This window comes from Acomys russatus, chromosome 16 (assembly GCF_903995435.1).
Source record: "Acomys russatus chromosome 16, mAcoRus1.1, whole genome shotgun sequence".
Classification (NCBI taxonomy): domain Eukaryota; kingdom Metazoa; phylum Chordata; class Mammalia; order Rodentia; family Muridae; genus Acomys; species Acomys russatus.
In genome coordinates, this window is record NC_067152.1 from 4354641 (window position 1) to 4374015 (window position 19375).

At 42.4% G+C, this 19375-nt stretch overlaps 1 protein-coding gene across 2 annotated transcripts in view; it reads left to right on the forward strand.

Moving 5' to 3' along the window:
- The window catches only part of Ssh2 (slingshot protein phosphatase 2), a 254058-nt gene that overhangs the window by 177417 nt on the left and 57266 nt on the right, over window positions 1-19375 (forward strand). For both annotated transcript variants that reach the window (XM_051158006.1, XM_051158005.1), the window contains 2 exons: window positions 8632-8735; window positions 15298-15362. In XM_051158006.1, coding sequence (XP_051013963.1) covers window positions 8632-8735; window positions 15298-15362 — 169 coding nt within the window. The remainder of the gene's footprint in view (window positions 1-8631; window positions 8736-15297; window positions 15363-19375) is intronic.

Here is a 19375-nt window from a genome sequence, read left to right on the forward strand (position 1 = left end):
TCCAAAAATAACGCTCGTAAACAACGTAACCACCACAAGACACCGAGTGTCCACGAAAGCAGTCGATTGCAGCACAGAGCAGGCCTTAGGCTTCTGGTGACTGACAGAGATAGGGAGTTTTGGTTTTTTAGAAAGCCTTTCCTCAGCAAGAGGAGACCTTATGTTGGGCAGCAGTGGTGCATGTCTTTAATCCTGCACTCAGCAGGGAGAGAAGCAGCTGGAGAGATTGGGCCCACCTGCTGCCATGTGACGCCCTGCCCTGTGCCCATCCGCTCTGGTCTTTCACATTTAGTAGTTCTTTTAAAATATAAGCCAAATGCTAAATGCTTTACATTTTGTAAAGAGATGAAATGAGTGTATGGTCAGACAATATATAGAAAGAAATGCTTTGAGCCTCCTAGAACACCGTAAAGAAACCAAGGACCGGGTGGTCATCCGCTTCCTCACCTGGGGTACATTTAAGGCCACCATGGTCTTCCTGGATTTTAGGTTGGTTTGGGGTGGGGGTGCGCTGGGGGGCGGTTTGGTTGGTTGGTTGTGTTTTTTGTTTTGAGGCAAGGTCTCACTGTGTAGCCCTCACTGACCTGAAACACTATGTAGACCAGGCTGGCCTCAGACTCAACAGCGATTCATCTGCTTTTCTGCTTCCTGAGTGCTGGGATTAAAGATATGCCGCCAGATCCTGCCACCATTTTGGTTTTAATCGTTTTAGTATTTTTTAAAGTCAATTTTAATACCTGAGAAATTTGTTGATGGAAAAAGAAGCAACTTAGGTAGTATGAAAATATTTACCTGCCAGGCGTGGTGGCGCACGCCTTTAATCCCAGCACTCGGGAGACAGAGGCAGGCGGATCGCTGTGAGTTCGAGGCCAGCCTGGTCTACAAAGCGAGTCCAGGACAGCCAAGGCTACACAGAGAAACCCTGTCTCGAAAAACTTAAAAAAAAAAAAATAAATAAAAGTATCTACCTCATGGGAATATATCTCAATCTTTTCCCACTCAAAACTTGAAAAATAGAACAACAAATAAGATTTTGCCGTCAAATCCTACCATTGTTCTATGTACACAAATTGGCCAGATCCAGGACTTGAAGTTTTGGTTGGTTGGTTTAGCCAATTGGTTTAAGAAAGTGTCCTTCTCTGTAACCTAGGCTGGTTTTGGTGCTCCTGTCCAGCCTCCTAAGTGCTATGATGATAGGCGCATGCCATCACACTCAAATGACCAGAGTTTGTAATTTGCTTCTTTACATTTTAATTTTTTTTTTTATTTTAATTTATGTGTTTTGGTGTGAGGGTGTCAGATCTTGGAGTTACAGACAGTTGTGAGCTGCCATGTGGTTGCTGGGAATTGAACCCGGGTCCTTTGGAAGAACAGGCAGTGCTCTTAACCACTGAGCCATCTCTCCAGCCCCCATTTTAATTTCTTTTAAAGATGTATTTTTACTTACATGTGGAGGAGTCCAGAGAGGGTGTCGGAGCCCAGAGCTGGAATTACAGGTGCTTGTCAGTTGCTCATCAGGTTCCTCCACAAGAGCAGCAAGCAGCCTTAACCACGGAGCCAGCTCTGTCCACCCCAGGTGTGTTTTTAAATGCTGTTTGTTTCAAACAGAACAGCAGTATATCCTGTGAGGATGACATCTGAGGTTAAAAGGCGTCCTGGGTGTCAGGTAACCCGACTCTATTGCTAATCAGCTGTGGGGCTTGTGGCAAATGATTACGTTCTCTGGCTTCATTTGATACTTGGGAGTCTATAGCAAACTCAGAAATGAATTTTGACCACCTTAAGCCAGTGTTTATTGGACAATGTCAGAGTATACTAAGCAGGTGTGGGGGGCTAAAGGACCAACCTCAGAGAACTGCTAAAATGAAGGGTTTTCTAGGAAGGCCATGGCGCAGAAGCAAATTAGTACAGAACTTGCCGCTTCCCACAGTGAGCATGACCGTAGCCTACAATACCTCCTCTGATTCACTTGCTGAAGATTCTTAGCCCCAGAGGAAAGATTCTATCAGGCCAGACATAAGCCACGTTCCAGCTTCCCTCACAGCCCCTCACAGGTCCTGAGTTGGAGGCCACCAAGTCCACATTTCGTAGAGTTTCCAAAAGAAGTAAGAGTAGCCACATCTGGTAGTACAGACCTGCTCCCTCCACATCTGGTAGTACAGACCTGCTCCCTCCACATCTGGTAGTACAGACCTGCTCCCTCCACACCTGGTAGTACAGACCTGCTCCCTCCACATCTGGTAGTACAGACCTGCTCCCTCCACATCTGGTAGTACAGACCTGCTCCCTCCACACCTGGTAGAACAGACCTGCTCCCTCCACTGCTCAGGAGGCTGAGGCAGGAGGGGCGGGGTTCACAGTCTGCTTGAGCATCCTTGAGACACTGTCTCAGAAAAGCAGAAGGAGGCCAGGGAGATGGCTCCGTGGGTGAAAGTGCTTATTTGCCACATGAGCCCACATACGTGCTCACCCATAACCTCTGCACTCCTAGCATGAAACAAGAAGCAGACACAGAAGAATTTCCTGGAAGCCCCCAGGCCAGATAGCCTGCAATACGAAACATAGCCGCAGAAAAACAAGAGACAAGATGGAATAAGAGAACAGACTCCAGAAAAGTTGTCCTTTGACCTCCACTCATGAGCCATGACATGCATGCGTGTATACACAAATACTTTTATACATTAAAAAAAAAAGTCTTGGGATATACCTCAGTGGTAGAACTGTCTAACATGTGTAACACCAAAGACTCTAATACTAAAACAAATGAATGAATGAATGAATGAATGAATGAGAAAGATGGGTCATATTAGAAGAGAAAGGTCTTTTGGTAGATAGCCAGAAGGAGCAAACATCAAACCAAGTATGTTAAGCTGGAGAATTAAATTGTGTAACCAACAGTAAAATTATCGTTTCTAGCAAACATACCTATGATGTATGTTACCGGGGTGAAATAAGATCTTACTCATAAATTAGCATTTAAAATGAATAAAACTAAAAGGAATTTTCTGATATTTTAATTTTTGGTCTCCCCTTTTCCCTAATTGAGATCTGTATCAGTGGTTGTCAACCTTCCTAATGCTGTGACTCTTCATGTTGTGGTAGCACACACACCCCCCCCCAGCCATAAAATTATTTTTGGAGCTATTTTGTAATTGTAATTTTGCTACTGTTACGAATCATAATGTAAATATTTTTTGGAGATTTGTCTAAGAGTTTGTCAAAGGATTCATGACCCACAGGTTAAACAAAATTATAGTTATGAAGTATGAAAATAATTTTATGGTTGGGTCATCACAACATAAGGAAATGAGTTAAAGGGTCACAGTATTAGGAAGGTTGAGAACCACTGCTCTAAATGGAAAATAGCTAGAATTAAAATGGCCTGGTATGGTAGTCAGTAAGAGCTAGAAGCTAAGCACGTCTGTGAGCTGGTTTACTGTGCTGTGGTTGATAAGGAGAGAATTGAACTTGCTGTTTGTGTTCGAAGCCCTGCGTCTGGGAATCAGTGTCCCAGGGGATGGTTCCAGGTGTGGTTTGCTGTGTCCAGTGTGTCCAGTGTTGTCCAGTGTTGGGCTGTGTGTGGTAGGAGTGAGGATTCCTAATCACAGTGTGATCCTGCACTGTCTGTTTTCTCCCATTGTAATCTAGATTCCTTTAGGAATCTAAGTTACATCTTTCTCCTTTCTTAGAAATATGCTTCTGAGTTTCCTGCTGTCATGAAGTGAATAATATCTTTTTCCACCCTGTTTTTAATGTAGCTGTGTTTTCTCAATAGGCAGTGACATTAATAGCTGTGTGATCTGTTGGCCTCTGGCCTGATACTTGAAACTTCTAGCTACAAATTGCCCTTCTATTAGTAGGGACATGAACTCCTTCTCGCTCTGGGTTGACAGCAGCTGCCCTAGCATCACGTATATCTGAAATTTAAACTACTAAGCAAGGACAGCTTATCAGAAGAGGAAAGTAAATATTAAATGTGTAGAATGTGGGTAAAAGTTTCCTCTATGTGAATATTCTTTTTTAAAGAACTTTCTAAAAATAGCATTTTCTTTTTAAAAAGATGTATGTGTTTATTTGGGGAAGCACATTACATGGTACACATGTGGAGGTCTCCAACACTACATGAATATTCTTTTTTTAATTAATTTATTCTTGTTACATCTCAATGGTTATCCCATCCCTTGTATCCTCCCATTCCTCCCTCCCTCCCATTTTCCCCTACTCCCCTCCCCTATGACTGTGACTGAGGGGGACCTCCTCCCCCTGTGTATGCTCATAGGGTATTAAGTCTCTTCTTGGTAGCCTGCTGGTCCTTCCTCTGAGTGCCACCAGGCATCCCCATCCAGGGGGCGTGGTCAAATATGGGGCACCAGAGTTCCTGTGAAACTGTGGAGAATGTTCTGCCCATTGGCTAGATCTGGGTAGGGGTTTAAAGTTTACCGCCTGTATTGTCCTTGGCTGGTGCTTTAGTTTGAGCGGAACCCCTGGGCCCAAATCTGCCTATCATAATGTTCTACTTGTAGGTTTCTAGGACCCTCTGGATCCTTCTACTTTGCTATTCTCCCATGCTTCTCTCATCTAGAGTCCCAATAGGATGTCCTCCCCTCTGTCCCAGTGAATATTCTTTAAGATGAAAAATACCGCAACTTGAACTGTGTACTTGAATTTAACATAGCTGCCAACCAGCTCAACCTGTGCAGTGATGTTGTATGCAGCCAAATCCCACATTTACCTGTAAATTCTGGCCTCAGGCAAAAATACCAAACAAATTCAAGTGGCTGATATTATAAATATGAAAATAATCTTTCATTTAATTTTTTATTTATTAATTTTGAAATAAAAATATTATATCCACTTACTGAAACTTTTTTTAAGCTTTTTAAGATTTATTTTTACTTCTGTATATGTGCACCACATGAATATTTATTGCCTGAAAAGGCCAGAAGAGGTATCAGATCCCCTGGAACTGGAATTATAGATGCTTGTGAGATACTGTGTGGGTGCTGGGAACCAAATCCTGGTCCTCTGTAACCGCAGCCGGTGGTTTGAGCTGCTGAGCCGTCTCTCCATCCCTGAAACATTCATACTAAATTTTCCATTTCTTTCTCTGTATGCTTCATTATAAAACAAAATTTCTGGTCTGGCCTACATGAAATCAATTGGTGTGTTGCGTTGTTTTGTTTCCATCTTGCCTGGTCTCAGGCGACCACCCTGACCACATTCCACAAAGCGTGGTTCAGTATCAGAATAGCCAAATATTTTCTTCTTTCCCTCGGTCGACCTTTTTCTTTATGTACTTTGTCTGAGAAGAAACTGCCAGCTAACACATGCCATGCTCTAGGAAGTGATTTTGATCTAAGGGGCTTGGCAAGGGCTGTTTACCCAAAGACATAGCGCTGTTTCCCCCAGTTTTGAGGCTGGAGCGCTGCTCCTGCCCCAGCTGGACTAGCCTCTCAGCCAGTCTGCTCACTCTGGGCTCTACTTTTAAATTCTCTTTGGAAATTCCTGTAGAGAAGATACTATATTTCATTCATTATACTAGAGTGACAGAGGACGTTTCCAGAGCACACGCTTTCACATCAGATCTTGAATCTCAGGCTTGCTGGCTATATGATCTTGGACATATAATATTTTTGAGCTCCTCTGATTCCTACAAGTAAACTGGAACTAAAAATAGTAGTCTGTGCTATAAAAGCAAGACGAAGTACTTAGTGCCCAGCATTTCCCATTTAGCCAGGTTAACTATTACTATCTCATGTCTTGTATGTAACCAGGAATGCATTCCCCTTGCTGAGCAGCCTGAAGAGCATTAGCACCGTCACTCTTCAATAGAAAAGCAATGCTCTAAGTGCTGTTTTGCCATCTTTAGATGAAGGAGTTTCTCTATCATTTTTGGTTTTTAGCATAGGGATTTTTATGTCCTTTGGCCTTAAGACGGTCAGCAGACGTGGCAGCACAACTCCTTTACCCAGCATGAACCACCAGCTGGCCCCTCGGAACAGCCCCGTCTGCTGAATCTTTGAACAGCTCTTTAAAAACCCTGATATCACAGCCGGGCGTGGTGGCGCACGCCTTTAATCCCAGCACTCGGGAGGCAGAGGCAGGCGGATCGCTGTGAGTTCAAAGCCAGCCTGGTCTACAAAGTGAGTCCAGGATGGCCAAGGCTACACAGAGAAACCCTGTCTCGAAAAACCAAAAAAAAAAAAAAAAAAAAAAAAAAACCCTGATATCGGCACAAGTAGATTTCTTCCTGTTCTGGCAAGATCGCCACACTTCCTGCCTCACACTGAAGTACAGGAAGTTAAGTGTACATAGGATTTTATTCAGATACAAAGTGTTTAATGTGGCTCGTTGAAACTAAATGATCACAAATTTTGTTTTCCCGCCTTTATACCACTGAGCTTCCGTTCATCTTTGATAGCATGATTACACCCACAAATAAACTCAGAAATAATAAAATGTAGTGAGCCACTTCTCATCCCTGGCCCCTCTTACCTCTTTGTGACCACTGAGGACTTATATCCGGGACCATAGAATAAAGAGGATGGAATGTGTCATCTAGAGTATATAGTGTCACTTTCAAGGATCCTCTGTCACACTTAAGTGACAGTCTTCTGCCTGCCCAGCTGGGTCTGCTGTGAATTTATTGATGTTGGTGCAGATGAACCGCACAGAAAGACTGGTTTCCCATGTGGCCTATGTGGCATGGTCCCTGATCTGCTTTTACAAATCTGTGTCCCTGTCACCATAGCCAGCCTGTGCAGTGCTGGGGGTGGAACTCAGTGCCTTGTGCATGCTGGCTAGGCTCGCACTTTCCAAGCTGAGCTAAGTCCCTGACCCTCCTGTTCTTTCTAGCTGTGAATTGATAGAGCCCAAACAGCTTTGAGTTACCTGAGGCTGTGGCCTCAGTCCTTACTCTTGAGAAAGCACTACATACACTTTGAAAATCTCATGTATCTGCAAAGAAAGCACATAGGTAATTCTTTAAAGCATAAGCAACAGAAGAACAGTAATACAGAACTCCCCAAACCAGGAAGTTAAAGCACTGTTTGTCAAAGAAAACTAGTGTGTCTCACAAAAGGGAAGGCAGGAGTGTGCTCAGCTGCTAAGCTCACTCAGCAAGCACTTCCTTTGTAGATACAGATAACTGCTTTGTTTACTGGAAACCAACATACCCAAAGCTGGTCATGTTGCCTAGGGAGTAGGTAGACTATTTAACTCTTTTGATTTCTCATTTAGTAAAGCAGACAGTTGCTGTGTTGGCAGAAGTGTGAATTTCATTTCCTGTCTGTGGTGTACCCTGCTCATCCTGTCATTCAGACATTCTGTTTTAGATTGTTCCCGTAATGTCAGTGAAACTGGTCCACAGCACAGTAGCGTGTGCACACCACGGATGTAACAGGAGACAGGGCTTGTGCAACAGACCACAAGAGAGCAGCGCTTTATTTAAAGATGAAAACAAAACAAAATCAGGGCAGCCTCTCCTTGCCAGCACTCAGGTTTTTAAAATGACGTTTATAGATTATGAGGTTTTTTGTTTTTAAAACTGTATCCAACCCTGAAAGTTTTCTCAATCTCATACCAGTTTATTGACATGAATTGAGTCATAACTGAGCCTGGTCATTTCCCATAAACGGTTTCATTTTATGACCCATTCATCTACCACATGCATGGAGTTCTGTAACTTGTTTGTTTGTTTGTTTGTTTGTTTTGTTTTTGAGACAGGGTCTCCTGATGGGCCTGTAACTGGCTGTGCAGACCAGAAGCTGGCCTCACAGAGACCTGCCTCTACTTCCCAAGCGCTGGGATTAAAGACAGGTGCCCCGGTGTGCTCTGCTGTAACACATTTTAACTTGAGTTACACCTACCATAATGCTGGGAGTTGGAGGTAAACTAGGATGCATTAACTTATCATCATACATTTTTTTGAACACGTGATGTGTTTCTGGCCGTGCTTCCAGTGCAGAGGGGACAGTGATGAGCAAGGTAAGGTCCTTGCCATGGATCTTATGTGCTGAAAACTGCAACCCAGAACACAAGTGAACACATGTTTTTTAATTCATGGAAGAGCACTGAAGGGACCAGGACCACAGGATAGAATGTGCTTGGGATAAAGGAAAGGGGAGATGGTGATCACAGAGCCGAGATTGTAAACTACTGAATAGTTAGGAGAACCCAGCAAAGGATGGTAAGCACAGAGGCTTTGAGAAGTTGTTCATAGCTGCTGCCGTGCAAGGAGAACATTTTAAGTTTTATATTAGAAAATTATTTAGAGTAGGTAGCACTGTATGTGAGCAACCAGAATCATGAGTAATCTTTTCTCTTAAATTTGTTGTAGGGCTCTTTTGTTTGTTTGATTGACTGATTGATTTTTTTAATTTGTTTTTTGTTTTAATTTCCTTTTCATTTTGTTTGTTTTTTGAGACAGTCAAACTGTTTGGCTCTGATTGGCATAGAAGTCAGTTTGTAGAAGATGCCTGCATCTACCTCCCAGTACTAGGGTTAAAGGCACGCTTCACCCTGCGAAGTGGGAACTTTGGAGAGGGAAGAGAGAGAAATTATAAACTGGGTCTTCATCCTATTTACTCTCCATCTTTAAATAATGTTTTTCTCTTAACTTCTTCCTCACAGCATCAGCGAGAGCTTTTTAACCGTCAAAGGTGCTGCCCTTTTTCTACCACGGGGGAATGGCTCGTCTACACCAAGAATCAGCCACAGACGCAACAAGCATGCAGGTAAAACTGCGCAACTATGTTCTGATTTCCTTTTTGTTGGTAGGATAAGATATCTAAGTAAAAAACAATTTGGGGAGAAAGGGCTTGTTTTGGCTCATAATTCCAGATTACAGTCCAGTAGTAGTCACATCACATCCACAGGCAAGAGCAAAGAGAAGTGACTGCACACGTGCTCACTTGCTCGCTTGTGCTCAGCTCAATTTCTCCACACTTCCTCAGTTTATGACCCATCCTGCCTAGGTAATGGCACCACCCAGAGTGGACTGAGTCCTGCCCCATCCGTTAACTTAATTATGACAGTCCCCTAGAGCCATGCTGGACACAGCCCCTCGTTGACTCCCTCTTCCCAAGCGCGTCTAGGTGTGTCAAGCTGACAGTTAAAGCCAACCGTACAAACATTTTTGCCTTAACTTTGGTGACTTCTGACCTCCAGGAATGGAATAAATTACAAGGAAGGGAACTTGAACATACAGATCAGAGGTGAAGGCTAGAAATACTGGAGCCTGTCGCGGCAATAATTGAGTTTAGCTATAATCAAAATACTCTTGTCTACTTTAGAGGCTGTTCCACTTCGAATGCGGGCCTCTGTCGCATTGCAAATGTAGCAGTTCACTGTCATAACTAGTTTCCTTAGGCCATGCTAATAACTTCCTACAAAAACTCTCTGACAATGGCAGCTGTTTTTAAGTAAGGGAGGGAAGACATTTGAAGACCAGCTTGAGCACAGGTGCTCAGTGCTCCCTCCCCAGCGGGCTTCATCAGGCATGGGGTAAGCATTTTGTCAAAAAGTGTGAACACTCAAAGGAAATAAGCCAAGCTAAGCTTTTTGTTTTTGTTGGGTGTGGGTATTTATGACAATAAAAAGACGATGAATCCAACTCCTATGACTAACTCTGGGTAAATCGCCCCAAGGTATATAATAGTAAGTGGGCTTAGTTGCTTTTTGAGCTCCTACCTGGCCTTGGTTGACTTTTTTGAGGGGAGGGCTGTGCAATTTTTCAAATACAACTATTTCTACTTGACATTATTCACTTAGATAAAAAGAAAAAGCAGGTTTAGCCCAGGCTTCCTGGAGTTGATTTATGATCCAGACTAGACAGGTGAGGCAATATCCATAGAAATGAAATTTATAAAAGTCAAGCCTTCACATACACTGCCCTGGCTAAGCTCAGCACAGTGCCTGGATAACGCACATCAATCCACAGCGTCTGATCATGAGTCCCTATGCATGTTTCTTGACTCTGATAGAGTCTTTGCTCTGGGCATTTAAAATATCCAAACACTATCTGGAAATTTAAAGAAAAATGACAAAAATTCTTTAATCAAATTTAATCTACAGTTCAGTTACTACTGGTGAAATATGTGCAAAGAGTTTAAAATAAAGGAGAGACTTTAAATGTATATTGCGTGTTAATCTCTGTCAACATGAATTTCCCTGTAAGAAATCATACCCAGCTTGCTCATGGCACAACTACTCACAGGGAAGAAAACTAAGCTGTGGACACACAGCTCAGATTAGAGGCCTCACAGGAGGAGGAGGAGTCCTGGGCTTTGTCTTTGCATCACTAGTACCCTGAGCTGAAACGTTGGCCTGCTCTTCAGGGTTCTCCAGAGGTTCTGCATCTAAAGTCCCCTCCAGGGCTGCTTGGCACGCTCTTCAAGAAGAAAGTTAAGCTCGTGTTATTGTTTGTTGTCTCGCTGTTCAGTATGGAACTCAGGGACCTTGCTCTCACGTGAGGCGAACACTCTACTGCCTTAGTGTATCCCCAGCCCCGATTTTAGTTTTATTTTTCTGTTTTTTAAGATACAGTTATATTCTGTAACCCAGAATGGCTTCAGATTCATAGCGTTCATCCTGCCTCAGCATCTTGTGCATTGGGGCTGCAGGCGTGAGCCACCATCCCTGGTGTCCTAGTCAGGGTTTTGTTGCTGTGAAGAGACACCATGACCACTGCAACTCTTACAAAGGAAAACACTTAAATGGGGCTGGCTCACAGTTCAGAGGGTTAGTCCATCATCTTGGCGGCAGGGAGCGTGGCAACGTGAAGGCAGACATGGTGCTGGAGGAGCCAAGAGTCCTGCATCTTGTTCTGCAGACATCAGAAGGAGACTGTGCCACACAAGCATAGCGTGAACACGGGAGACCTCACAGCCCACCCCAACAGTAGCACACTTCCTCCAACAAGGCCACAGCTACTCCAAAAAGGCCGTACTTGCTAATAGCGCCACTACCAATGGCAAAGCATTCAAACATATGAGTGAGTCTATGGGGGCCTTTCTATCAAACCACCACACCTGGCATAAACTTGAGGGTGTGTGTGTGTGTGTGTGTGTGTGTGTGTGTGTGTGTGTAAAAGGAGAGGAAAGGGTACCTGTTTATTTCTTTGTTTCTTTTGAGACAAGGTATTATATAACCTAAGCTGGCTTCACACTCACCGTGTATCCAAGGCTAACCTTGAACTTCTGATCCTTCCGCCTCACCCCTCAAAGTGCTAGCATTGTAGGCTATATGAATAATAAACAGAGCTTGTGTATACGTTTTCATCTGTACATGTGTTTTCATTTCCCTTGGGTTAATATCTGTAAGGCCATCCAGCTTCTTCAGATTGTGTTTCTGGGCTTAAAATATAGTAGAATGGATCCTCTTTTTAATATTGAAAGTTACATAAGGATTATTTTATGGTGGAATTAGATGCAAGCAGAGAAATGGGGAGGGAAGCAAAATATGTTCTTTGCGAAAAATGAGGAAAGATCTCCAGACTTGTCACACCTACTTGAGTTTTTCCTTTCGACCTCACACTACATCTTGCACAGTTAATGTCATACTTAAAAACTGTGACATGAGCACAAAGGAAATGATATGTGTAGGCTTCAAGGCTAGTGTGAAAACCAGTCATACTGGCATCCATGATTAGGTGGCTGTATCAGATATCTTAAAACTCTTTATAAAGTGCCCTAGGTGGGCAGAAATAAAGCCTTGCATTCTTAGATTGACGCCATTAGTGACAGCATATTGTCTGTCTCCTGCTAGCCAAGGCCTCGGGTTTCCTAGTACAGAATAGGGGAAAGGAGAGAAAACCTTTGTCTTAAATCTTTTTAAACTGATCTCTCTTCTTTAAAGACTTGTTTTTATTACTTTTAATTATGTATAGGTGTGTGCATGTGGGTACGTGCACATGACTACAAATACTTTGGGGGGGAGGCATAGCGTCACATCCCTGAAGCTGGAGGTATGCATGGTTGTGAGTAGTGAGAATCGAACTCAGGTCCTGAGGAGAGCAGCAAGTATTCGTAACTGCTGAGCCAGCTCTCCAGCACTGCCACACACACCCCCGCCCTGCTTTTTCTTTAATAGAGTAACTTTTACTTATTCTTTGACAGTTCCATAATATAAACAGTCTTGATTATATGCACCCCTGCTTACCCATTCTACTCCTCCGAGAACTCCCAACTCCTCCCTCCCACTTTCCTCCAGCTCCTCCAGCACTCGCCCCTCTTCCTTTCATGGCCTCTCCCTCTTTTTGTTAACAACCCACCAAGCCAGTTGGTGCTACCTGTTAGAATGTTTACTGATCTTGTTTGACTTGATCTTGTGCTGGTGAGTTCCAGGGTGTGATGGCCAACATCTCACATTCCTTCCTAGCTTTCTGCCCGTCTACAGTTTGCTAAACTTCTGTTGCAGAGGGGGAGGTGGATTGATGTCCCATTCAGGAAGGAGCCCTCTACACATACACTGTCAGCACTTGGACAGTTAGGAGACTGTATTAACTGTTGACCACTGCAGAGAGACGTTTCTCTGGTCAAGGCTGAGGGCTGCAGGGCAGCACTAATATATGGGTCTAAGTGCAAATATTCCAAAGGCAGTTCAACATGTTGTTGAAAAATACAAACGTAATAGATTCTTCCCTAGAGCCTGTGACCTCCAAAACCTTGAGCTTTTGACCAGGCTTACAGTACCAGGCCTGAATTTGTTCCTGTGGAACAGGCTTTAAATCCAATCTAAAAGCAGGTGGTTACCCCATCACTTTGTGCCACTATTGCACTAGAGGGTGATCAGTATTGCAGCATGCAGGGTTAGCTGCATGGTTTTTCTCCCCAGAATGGCCTCCATAGCACTTCCTGGCACTGTGAAAGTTGGTCAGTAGAGAGGAACTTGCAAATCAGTTCCAGCTTGATATCTCTATGTCCTACAACCAAAATGTATTGTATCTTCAGGAGTAGGGTTATACCATTTGCTCTGGTGGGCAACGAAAAGCAATGACAATAGCCTGTGTTGTTTGAGGTGCCTGCGGAGCCTCCCTGAGCAGTACCCTGTAGAGAGGGAACCCACACCTCACACTTAATAATAACCCATGTCTTCTGGGGGAATCATTGTCTACCCATACAAAGTATATGTGTTCAATATCACTTTTATCATGTGCATATATACACATGTGTGTGTGTGTATGTATGTATGGATATAGTCTCTTTTGGGTTTTATTTTGATGGTGGTGTTGGTGGAGGTTGTTGTTGCTGCTGCTGCTGCTGTTTGAGGCAGGGTCTCGCCGTATATCCCTGGCTACCATGGACCTCACTATGTAGAGACCAGGCTAGCCTTGAACTCAGAGATCCATCTACCTCGGCATCCTGAGTGCTGGGATTAAAGACATGAACCACCATGCCTGGCATCATCCTTAGTATCTTAACTATTTTTTAAGATTTTATTTATTTATTTTATGTGTATGAGTGCATATATACCTGCATGCAAGAAGAGGGCATCAGATCACATTCTAGATGGTTGTGAGCCACCATGCGGTTGCTGGGAATTGAATTCAGGACCTCTGGAAGAGTAGCCGGTGCTCTTAAGCACTGAGCCATCTCTCTAACCCCAGTATCTTAAATCTTAATACAAATAATTTTTTATTTGGTTTTATCAAATATGTAAGAATAAGTGAGGTTTCAAATAGTAGTTAGGCATGTTAAAACACCTAATTTATTCAGAGCAGCTACTCCTAATATGTTCTATTTAATAGGTACTCATATTTTTATGTCATCCACTAGCCATTTTAAACTACTGAGTATAAAGGGAATCTAACAGTATTTAAGTTAGGTACATCTGAATATTGTTATTACAGAAATAGAAATGATATATATCACTTAAAACTTAGGGATAATTCTTGAAACACTTCTTTTGCTACCCCCTTTTTTTTTTTTTTTTTAAGATTTATTTATTTATTATGTGTACAGGGCTCTGCCTGCATCTGCAGGCCAGAAGAGGGCATCATATCACATTAAACATGGTTGTGAGCTACCATGTGGTTGCTGAGAATTGAACTCAGGACCTTTGGAAGAGCAGACAGTGCTCTTAACCTCTAAGCCATCTCTCCAGCCCGGCTTTTGCTACCCTTAATGGGGCTCTACCAACATACTCACCAACAGATCCCTCATCCCCTTCTACCATTGTATGAAACAGAGATTATTCTCAAGTATACCTTTTCTAGGACAGACACATTTTTTGTTTGTTTGTTTTTGTTTTTTGAGACAGAGTTTCTCTGTGTAGCCTTGGCTGTCCTAGACTCACTCTGTAGACTAGACCGGCCTCGAACTCACAGCGATACACCTGCCTCTATCTCCCAAGTGCTGGGATTAAAGGCATGCATCACCGCCGCACAGCAGGACAGATACTGTAAACTGGAAGTAAATATATAAAAAGGCAGCCTACTAGTCTCTTACTAGTTAAAAAGTCAAACCAATCCTTTTATCTGATTTTGGCGTCTAGTTAAAAGACTCGGGGGCCTGGGGAGAGATACCCCAGCAATTAGAAGCACACTCTCTGGTGCACACCTTTAATCCCAGCACTCGGGAGGCAGAGGCAAGTGGATCACTGTGAGTTCGAGGCCAGCCTGGTCTACAAAGTGAGTCTAGGATAGCCATGGCTACACAGAGAAACCCTGTCTCAAAAAAAAAAAAAAAAGAAAAGAAAAGAAAACAAAGAAGCACACTCTCTCTTATACAGGACCCAAGTGTATTCCCAGCACCCACATCGGTTGGCTCAAAACCAGCTCCAGCCCCGTCTTCTGGCCTCATTGAGCACCTACACGTATATACAAATACACATGACAAAAACATGAGAGGGAGCTGGGCATGGTGGCTTATATTTTCAATCGCAGTACTCCAGAGGCAGAAGCTGGCAGATCTCTGTAAATTGGGAACCGTTCTCATCTACATACTGAGTTTCAGATTAGCCAGGGCTACATAGTGAGACCCAGTCCTAAGTGACAACAGAAGTGTATGAAATCATTCATGGGCTAAAGGTGCTTGCTGCCAAGCCGACATCCCGAGTTCAGTTCCTGCCACCCACATAGTAAAAAGAGAGAACCAACTCCCAGGATGTCCTCTGGTCTCCTCGGAAGGTGTCAGGATACATGAACATGTGTGTATTCACACACATGAAAATAAATTAAAAATAAAAATTTAAGTTTTTCAGTAACTTATAACTTTACAAGTCACTAAGGTAGAAGGAATCTTCTTTCTTGGTTTTTGAATGAAGAATAATCATCTTTTTCTTTGTAAATTTCACCAGGAGATCTCCAACAGCATCTTCAAGCAATGTTCATATTACTCCGCCCAGAAGACAACATAAGGCTGGTAAGTTAATGACATTATCATAATTTTCTTCCTCAAAAGGCTGCCTAAAATAGCTAGTATTAAAGTCATTTTTTGTTCAAACAAAGTGGTATGAACTATGTAGAGCAGAAATGAAGAATGGCGTAGCCATACCATCTTGCTGAAAATTTAATTACTATAAAATGTAATATAAAGTGATGTAAAATACATTGGCTTAAGGTTGTTGTTAATTGCTGGTTTGTAAGCTGTTGTCCATAACAACAGTTGAAGTTCAGAAAAAGGAGAGAAAACTTGGGAATTTGACCAGCCGGGGAAGCCTTTACATTAGACTGGAGCGTGAGGAGATCTTGAAGGATGGTGAGACAAGCAGACAGAACGTGGCTTTTTAAAAAAAACATAGAGGAAGGGACAGTGTATGAGTGAAGCAGCCAGCAGTTGTTCTGACCTGAGTCAGGAGACCTGGCCTTGGCTCCTTGCTAATCATGCAGTGCTGGACAAGTTACCTTAGGCTGTCTTTGCCTTTCCCTCACTTCCTGACTACTCTGACAGTTGGCAGGCCTAAATAGAAGCATTAAGAAGTGTGCCAGGCACAGTGGCTCACACCTATAATCCCAGCACTCGGGAGGCAGAGGCAGGCAGATCTCTGAGTTCCAGTCCAGCCTGGTCCACATAGCGAGTTCCAGGACAACCTTAGACTCTATCTAAGAGAAAACAAAGAAATAAACAAAACCGAATTGGGATGAGCATGTGAGTCTACTTGCTTAGTGTCCACGTGGCTTATTTCACATCTACATTTGTATCTGCTCTTCTAGACTACTGTAGAGCCAGCCAGGGCCTCTCCTTTAGGAAGCATTGTGAGCCAAGAACTTACATGAGCAGCTACAGTCTCTAAGGAAGTCTCTAGAAGCTAATACAGAGTAGACAGGAGGAAGCACATCAGGTGCTTACTGAAGTTATCCAGGTGTGTGGTCCCCAAACTCTGTAGGTTTAGCTGGGAAGGTGACGAAGACCCATGAATATATTAAATTCAAATAGCTAGTTCCTACTTTCTATCTGAGAAGAGAAATAATGAGTAAAGGGTGAGATTGACTGGAAAGTTGAGCAAGCATCAGAACTCTGCTGATCGCTGATTCATCGTCTACTTTTTAAATTTTGTTAACTTTCCTACCTTTTCTCTCGAATGCTGACTCTGTGACCTGGGGGTGCACACGCTGTGTGTGTGTGTGTGTCTGTGTGTCTTGTGTCTGTATGTACATTTAGAATACCATGTAGAAGCCAGAGGTTAACATCTTTATTTATTTATTTATTTTTATTTTTTAAGATTTATTTGTTATTATGTATGCAGTGCTCTGCCTGCATGTACACCTGCAGGCCAGAAGAGGGCACCAGATCACATTATAGGTGGTTGTGAGTCACTATGTGGTTGCTAGGAATTGAACTCAGGACCTCTGGAAAAGCCAGTGCTCTTGACCTCTGAGCCATCTTTCCAGCCCCAATTTTTTATTTTTTATTTTTTGGGTTTTTGAGACAGGGTTTCTCTGTTTAGCCTTGGCTGTCCTGGACTCTTTGTAGACCAGGCTGGCCTTGAACTCACAGCGATCCGCCTGCCTCTGCCTCCCGAGTGCTGGGATTAAAGGCGTGCGCTACCATGCCCAGCGTGTCAACAACAAAAAAAGGCAGCTGTGGAACCCGGAGCATGGTTCTCATACCATTAGTATTCTAAAGCAGTGGGAGACCCCAGGCTATATCAGAATTACCTCCAGAGCTACTGTAAATTACCAGTTTGGTTGTCCCAGGGGAAGCAGAGATTATTTACTTTTGTTGTGGTTGGTTGGTTGGTTGTGATAAGGTTTCTCTGTGTAGCCTTGGCTGTCCTGGACTCGCTTGCTCTGTAGACCAGGCTGTCCTCAAAGTCACAAAGATTCACCTGCCTCTGTCTCTCAAGTTCCACCATGCACATTAATAACGTAAATTTTTAACAAGTTTCCAAAAGATGCTGATCACACTTTGAATGTAGTCCTACTAAAGCCAGTATCCGCAGTCACTTGCACAGGCTGGGTATTTACTGACATTTTTAGGACATGGTGTGGTTTGGGAAATCTAAAGCTAAGGATGTCATCGCATGTTTTATCTTTTTCTCATTTATAGCTTTTCTGGAGTTTAGTTTGAGCCCATAAATATGAAATTAATTTCCCACACGAAACTTCAAAGAACGAAGGATAAAGTTCAGAAGGCAGAGTTGAAGATTAAAGCCTCTTTTTCTACTAAAATATGCAACTTCAACTGCGTTACTTTTTACGTTTTGACAGTCTCGTGTATGTTTACAGAATATAAGTTCAAAAAATGTTCTGCATTACTCATTAAAATGACAAACCATTTTACAGTTATTTTGAATTGTTACAAACACATAGTCATTATGTTTCAGATTATTGTGTTAGTCATCTTCAGGAAAATGAGTAAACGCATTGTATGACTTTGGACAAATTAGCACTTTCTGACTGAAAGGGACATTTGTAGACCAAAGCAAAGGCTTTTGTTTGGAGTTAAATTTGGAATGCTAAAACTCTTATCTCAGGACTTGTACATAAGGTTAAAAGTTGGATAGTCCACTGAAAGTCCTGCTTTTTCTTTCTTTCTTTTTTTCCTTCTCTTTTTCTTCTTTATAACCCAATCAAGCCTCACGTTTTGCTTAATCGTTGAAAACAGGACACAGTGTTTTCTCTGAAGGAGCTCTGCTTTCCAAGTGCAGGTATAAACGTCACTTCATTATTTAAGAAACCTCTCTTAAGTAAGGTTTTATAGTGTTCCTTATTATCAAAAGTCCACTTAAAAATCAAATGAGAAATTAATCATTTTTAGAATATTTACAGTAGCCTCAATGACGTTTTTACAAAAGCTAAGAACTTGGCAGGATAATTTAAGGAAATTAGTTTTTTTGGTTTTAGTTTTATAAAATGTTCAATTCTTTCAGCAATGAAAATGAGTTTATCTTTTTGTGAGTATAAGTGCATTGTGTGGGGTTTTGTTCTCCAATCAGACAATTAAAAAGGGAATGAAGATGAAATAGCTATATTTCTGAGAAATATGAGAAAATGGTTTTCTGAGAAAAACCATTCCTTATTTGAATAAGCAACTTTCCATTCTGTCTTGGTATTTGCATGGGGTCAGTAGCATAGCCCTCCTTAATTTTACCTTGTTTTATAAAAGTAAGATATGTAATGTCTTATACGATAAATAATTATTTTTACCCTGTTTATCATAGGTATTTTGCCATGTCAGTAAATTAATCATGAATTGGGCAAGGTTGTGTTGATTGTTCTGGGCATCAGGTGTGGGGTCTGCTGTGCTTGCTGGATAGATGCTCTACTGCTCAATCAAACGTGTCTCTAGCCTTGGCCATGGTTTTCTTTTTTTTTTTTTTTTTTTTTTTTTTTTTAGATTTATTAATTAATTAAATATATAGTGTTTCGCCTGCATGTAGACCTGCAGGCCAGAAGAGGGCACCAGATCTCATTCTAGATGGTTGTGAGCCACCATGTGGTTGCTGGGAATTGAACTCAGGACCTTTGGAAGAACAGGCAGTGCTCTTAACCTCTGAGCCATCTCTCCAGCCCTTGGCCATGGTTTTCAGTGATCCTAGAGAAGATCATTTTAGCTTTTTTCACCCAGACACTTCCTCTGAGTCTTGAAGACAGTGTTCTTTGATTTATGAATGTCGTACCTAAAGTCTATCTTAATCTTAGCTACTGATTTTACTTTGTTCTTTTGGCTAGAATTTAATGCATACATACTTTTGAAACATTTCTTTCTAATGGATCGAGTGAGCTGCTAGTCTAGACAGTCTGTCTTTATAACGTGGCTTCCCTCCGGATAAATACTGCATGCAGAGGCATGGTCTAGTCTTGCGATGAAAATAAATGTAAAGCAAAAGTGTGCTGTATGCCTCAAGGAATCCATCTTCGGCTATTAGACAATGGGGATGAGAAAAGCTCTTGTGCAAGATAGGATGTGTGGACAGCTCTGCTTAGGCTCAA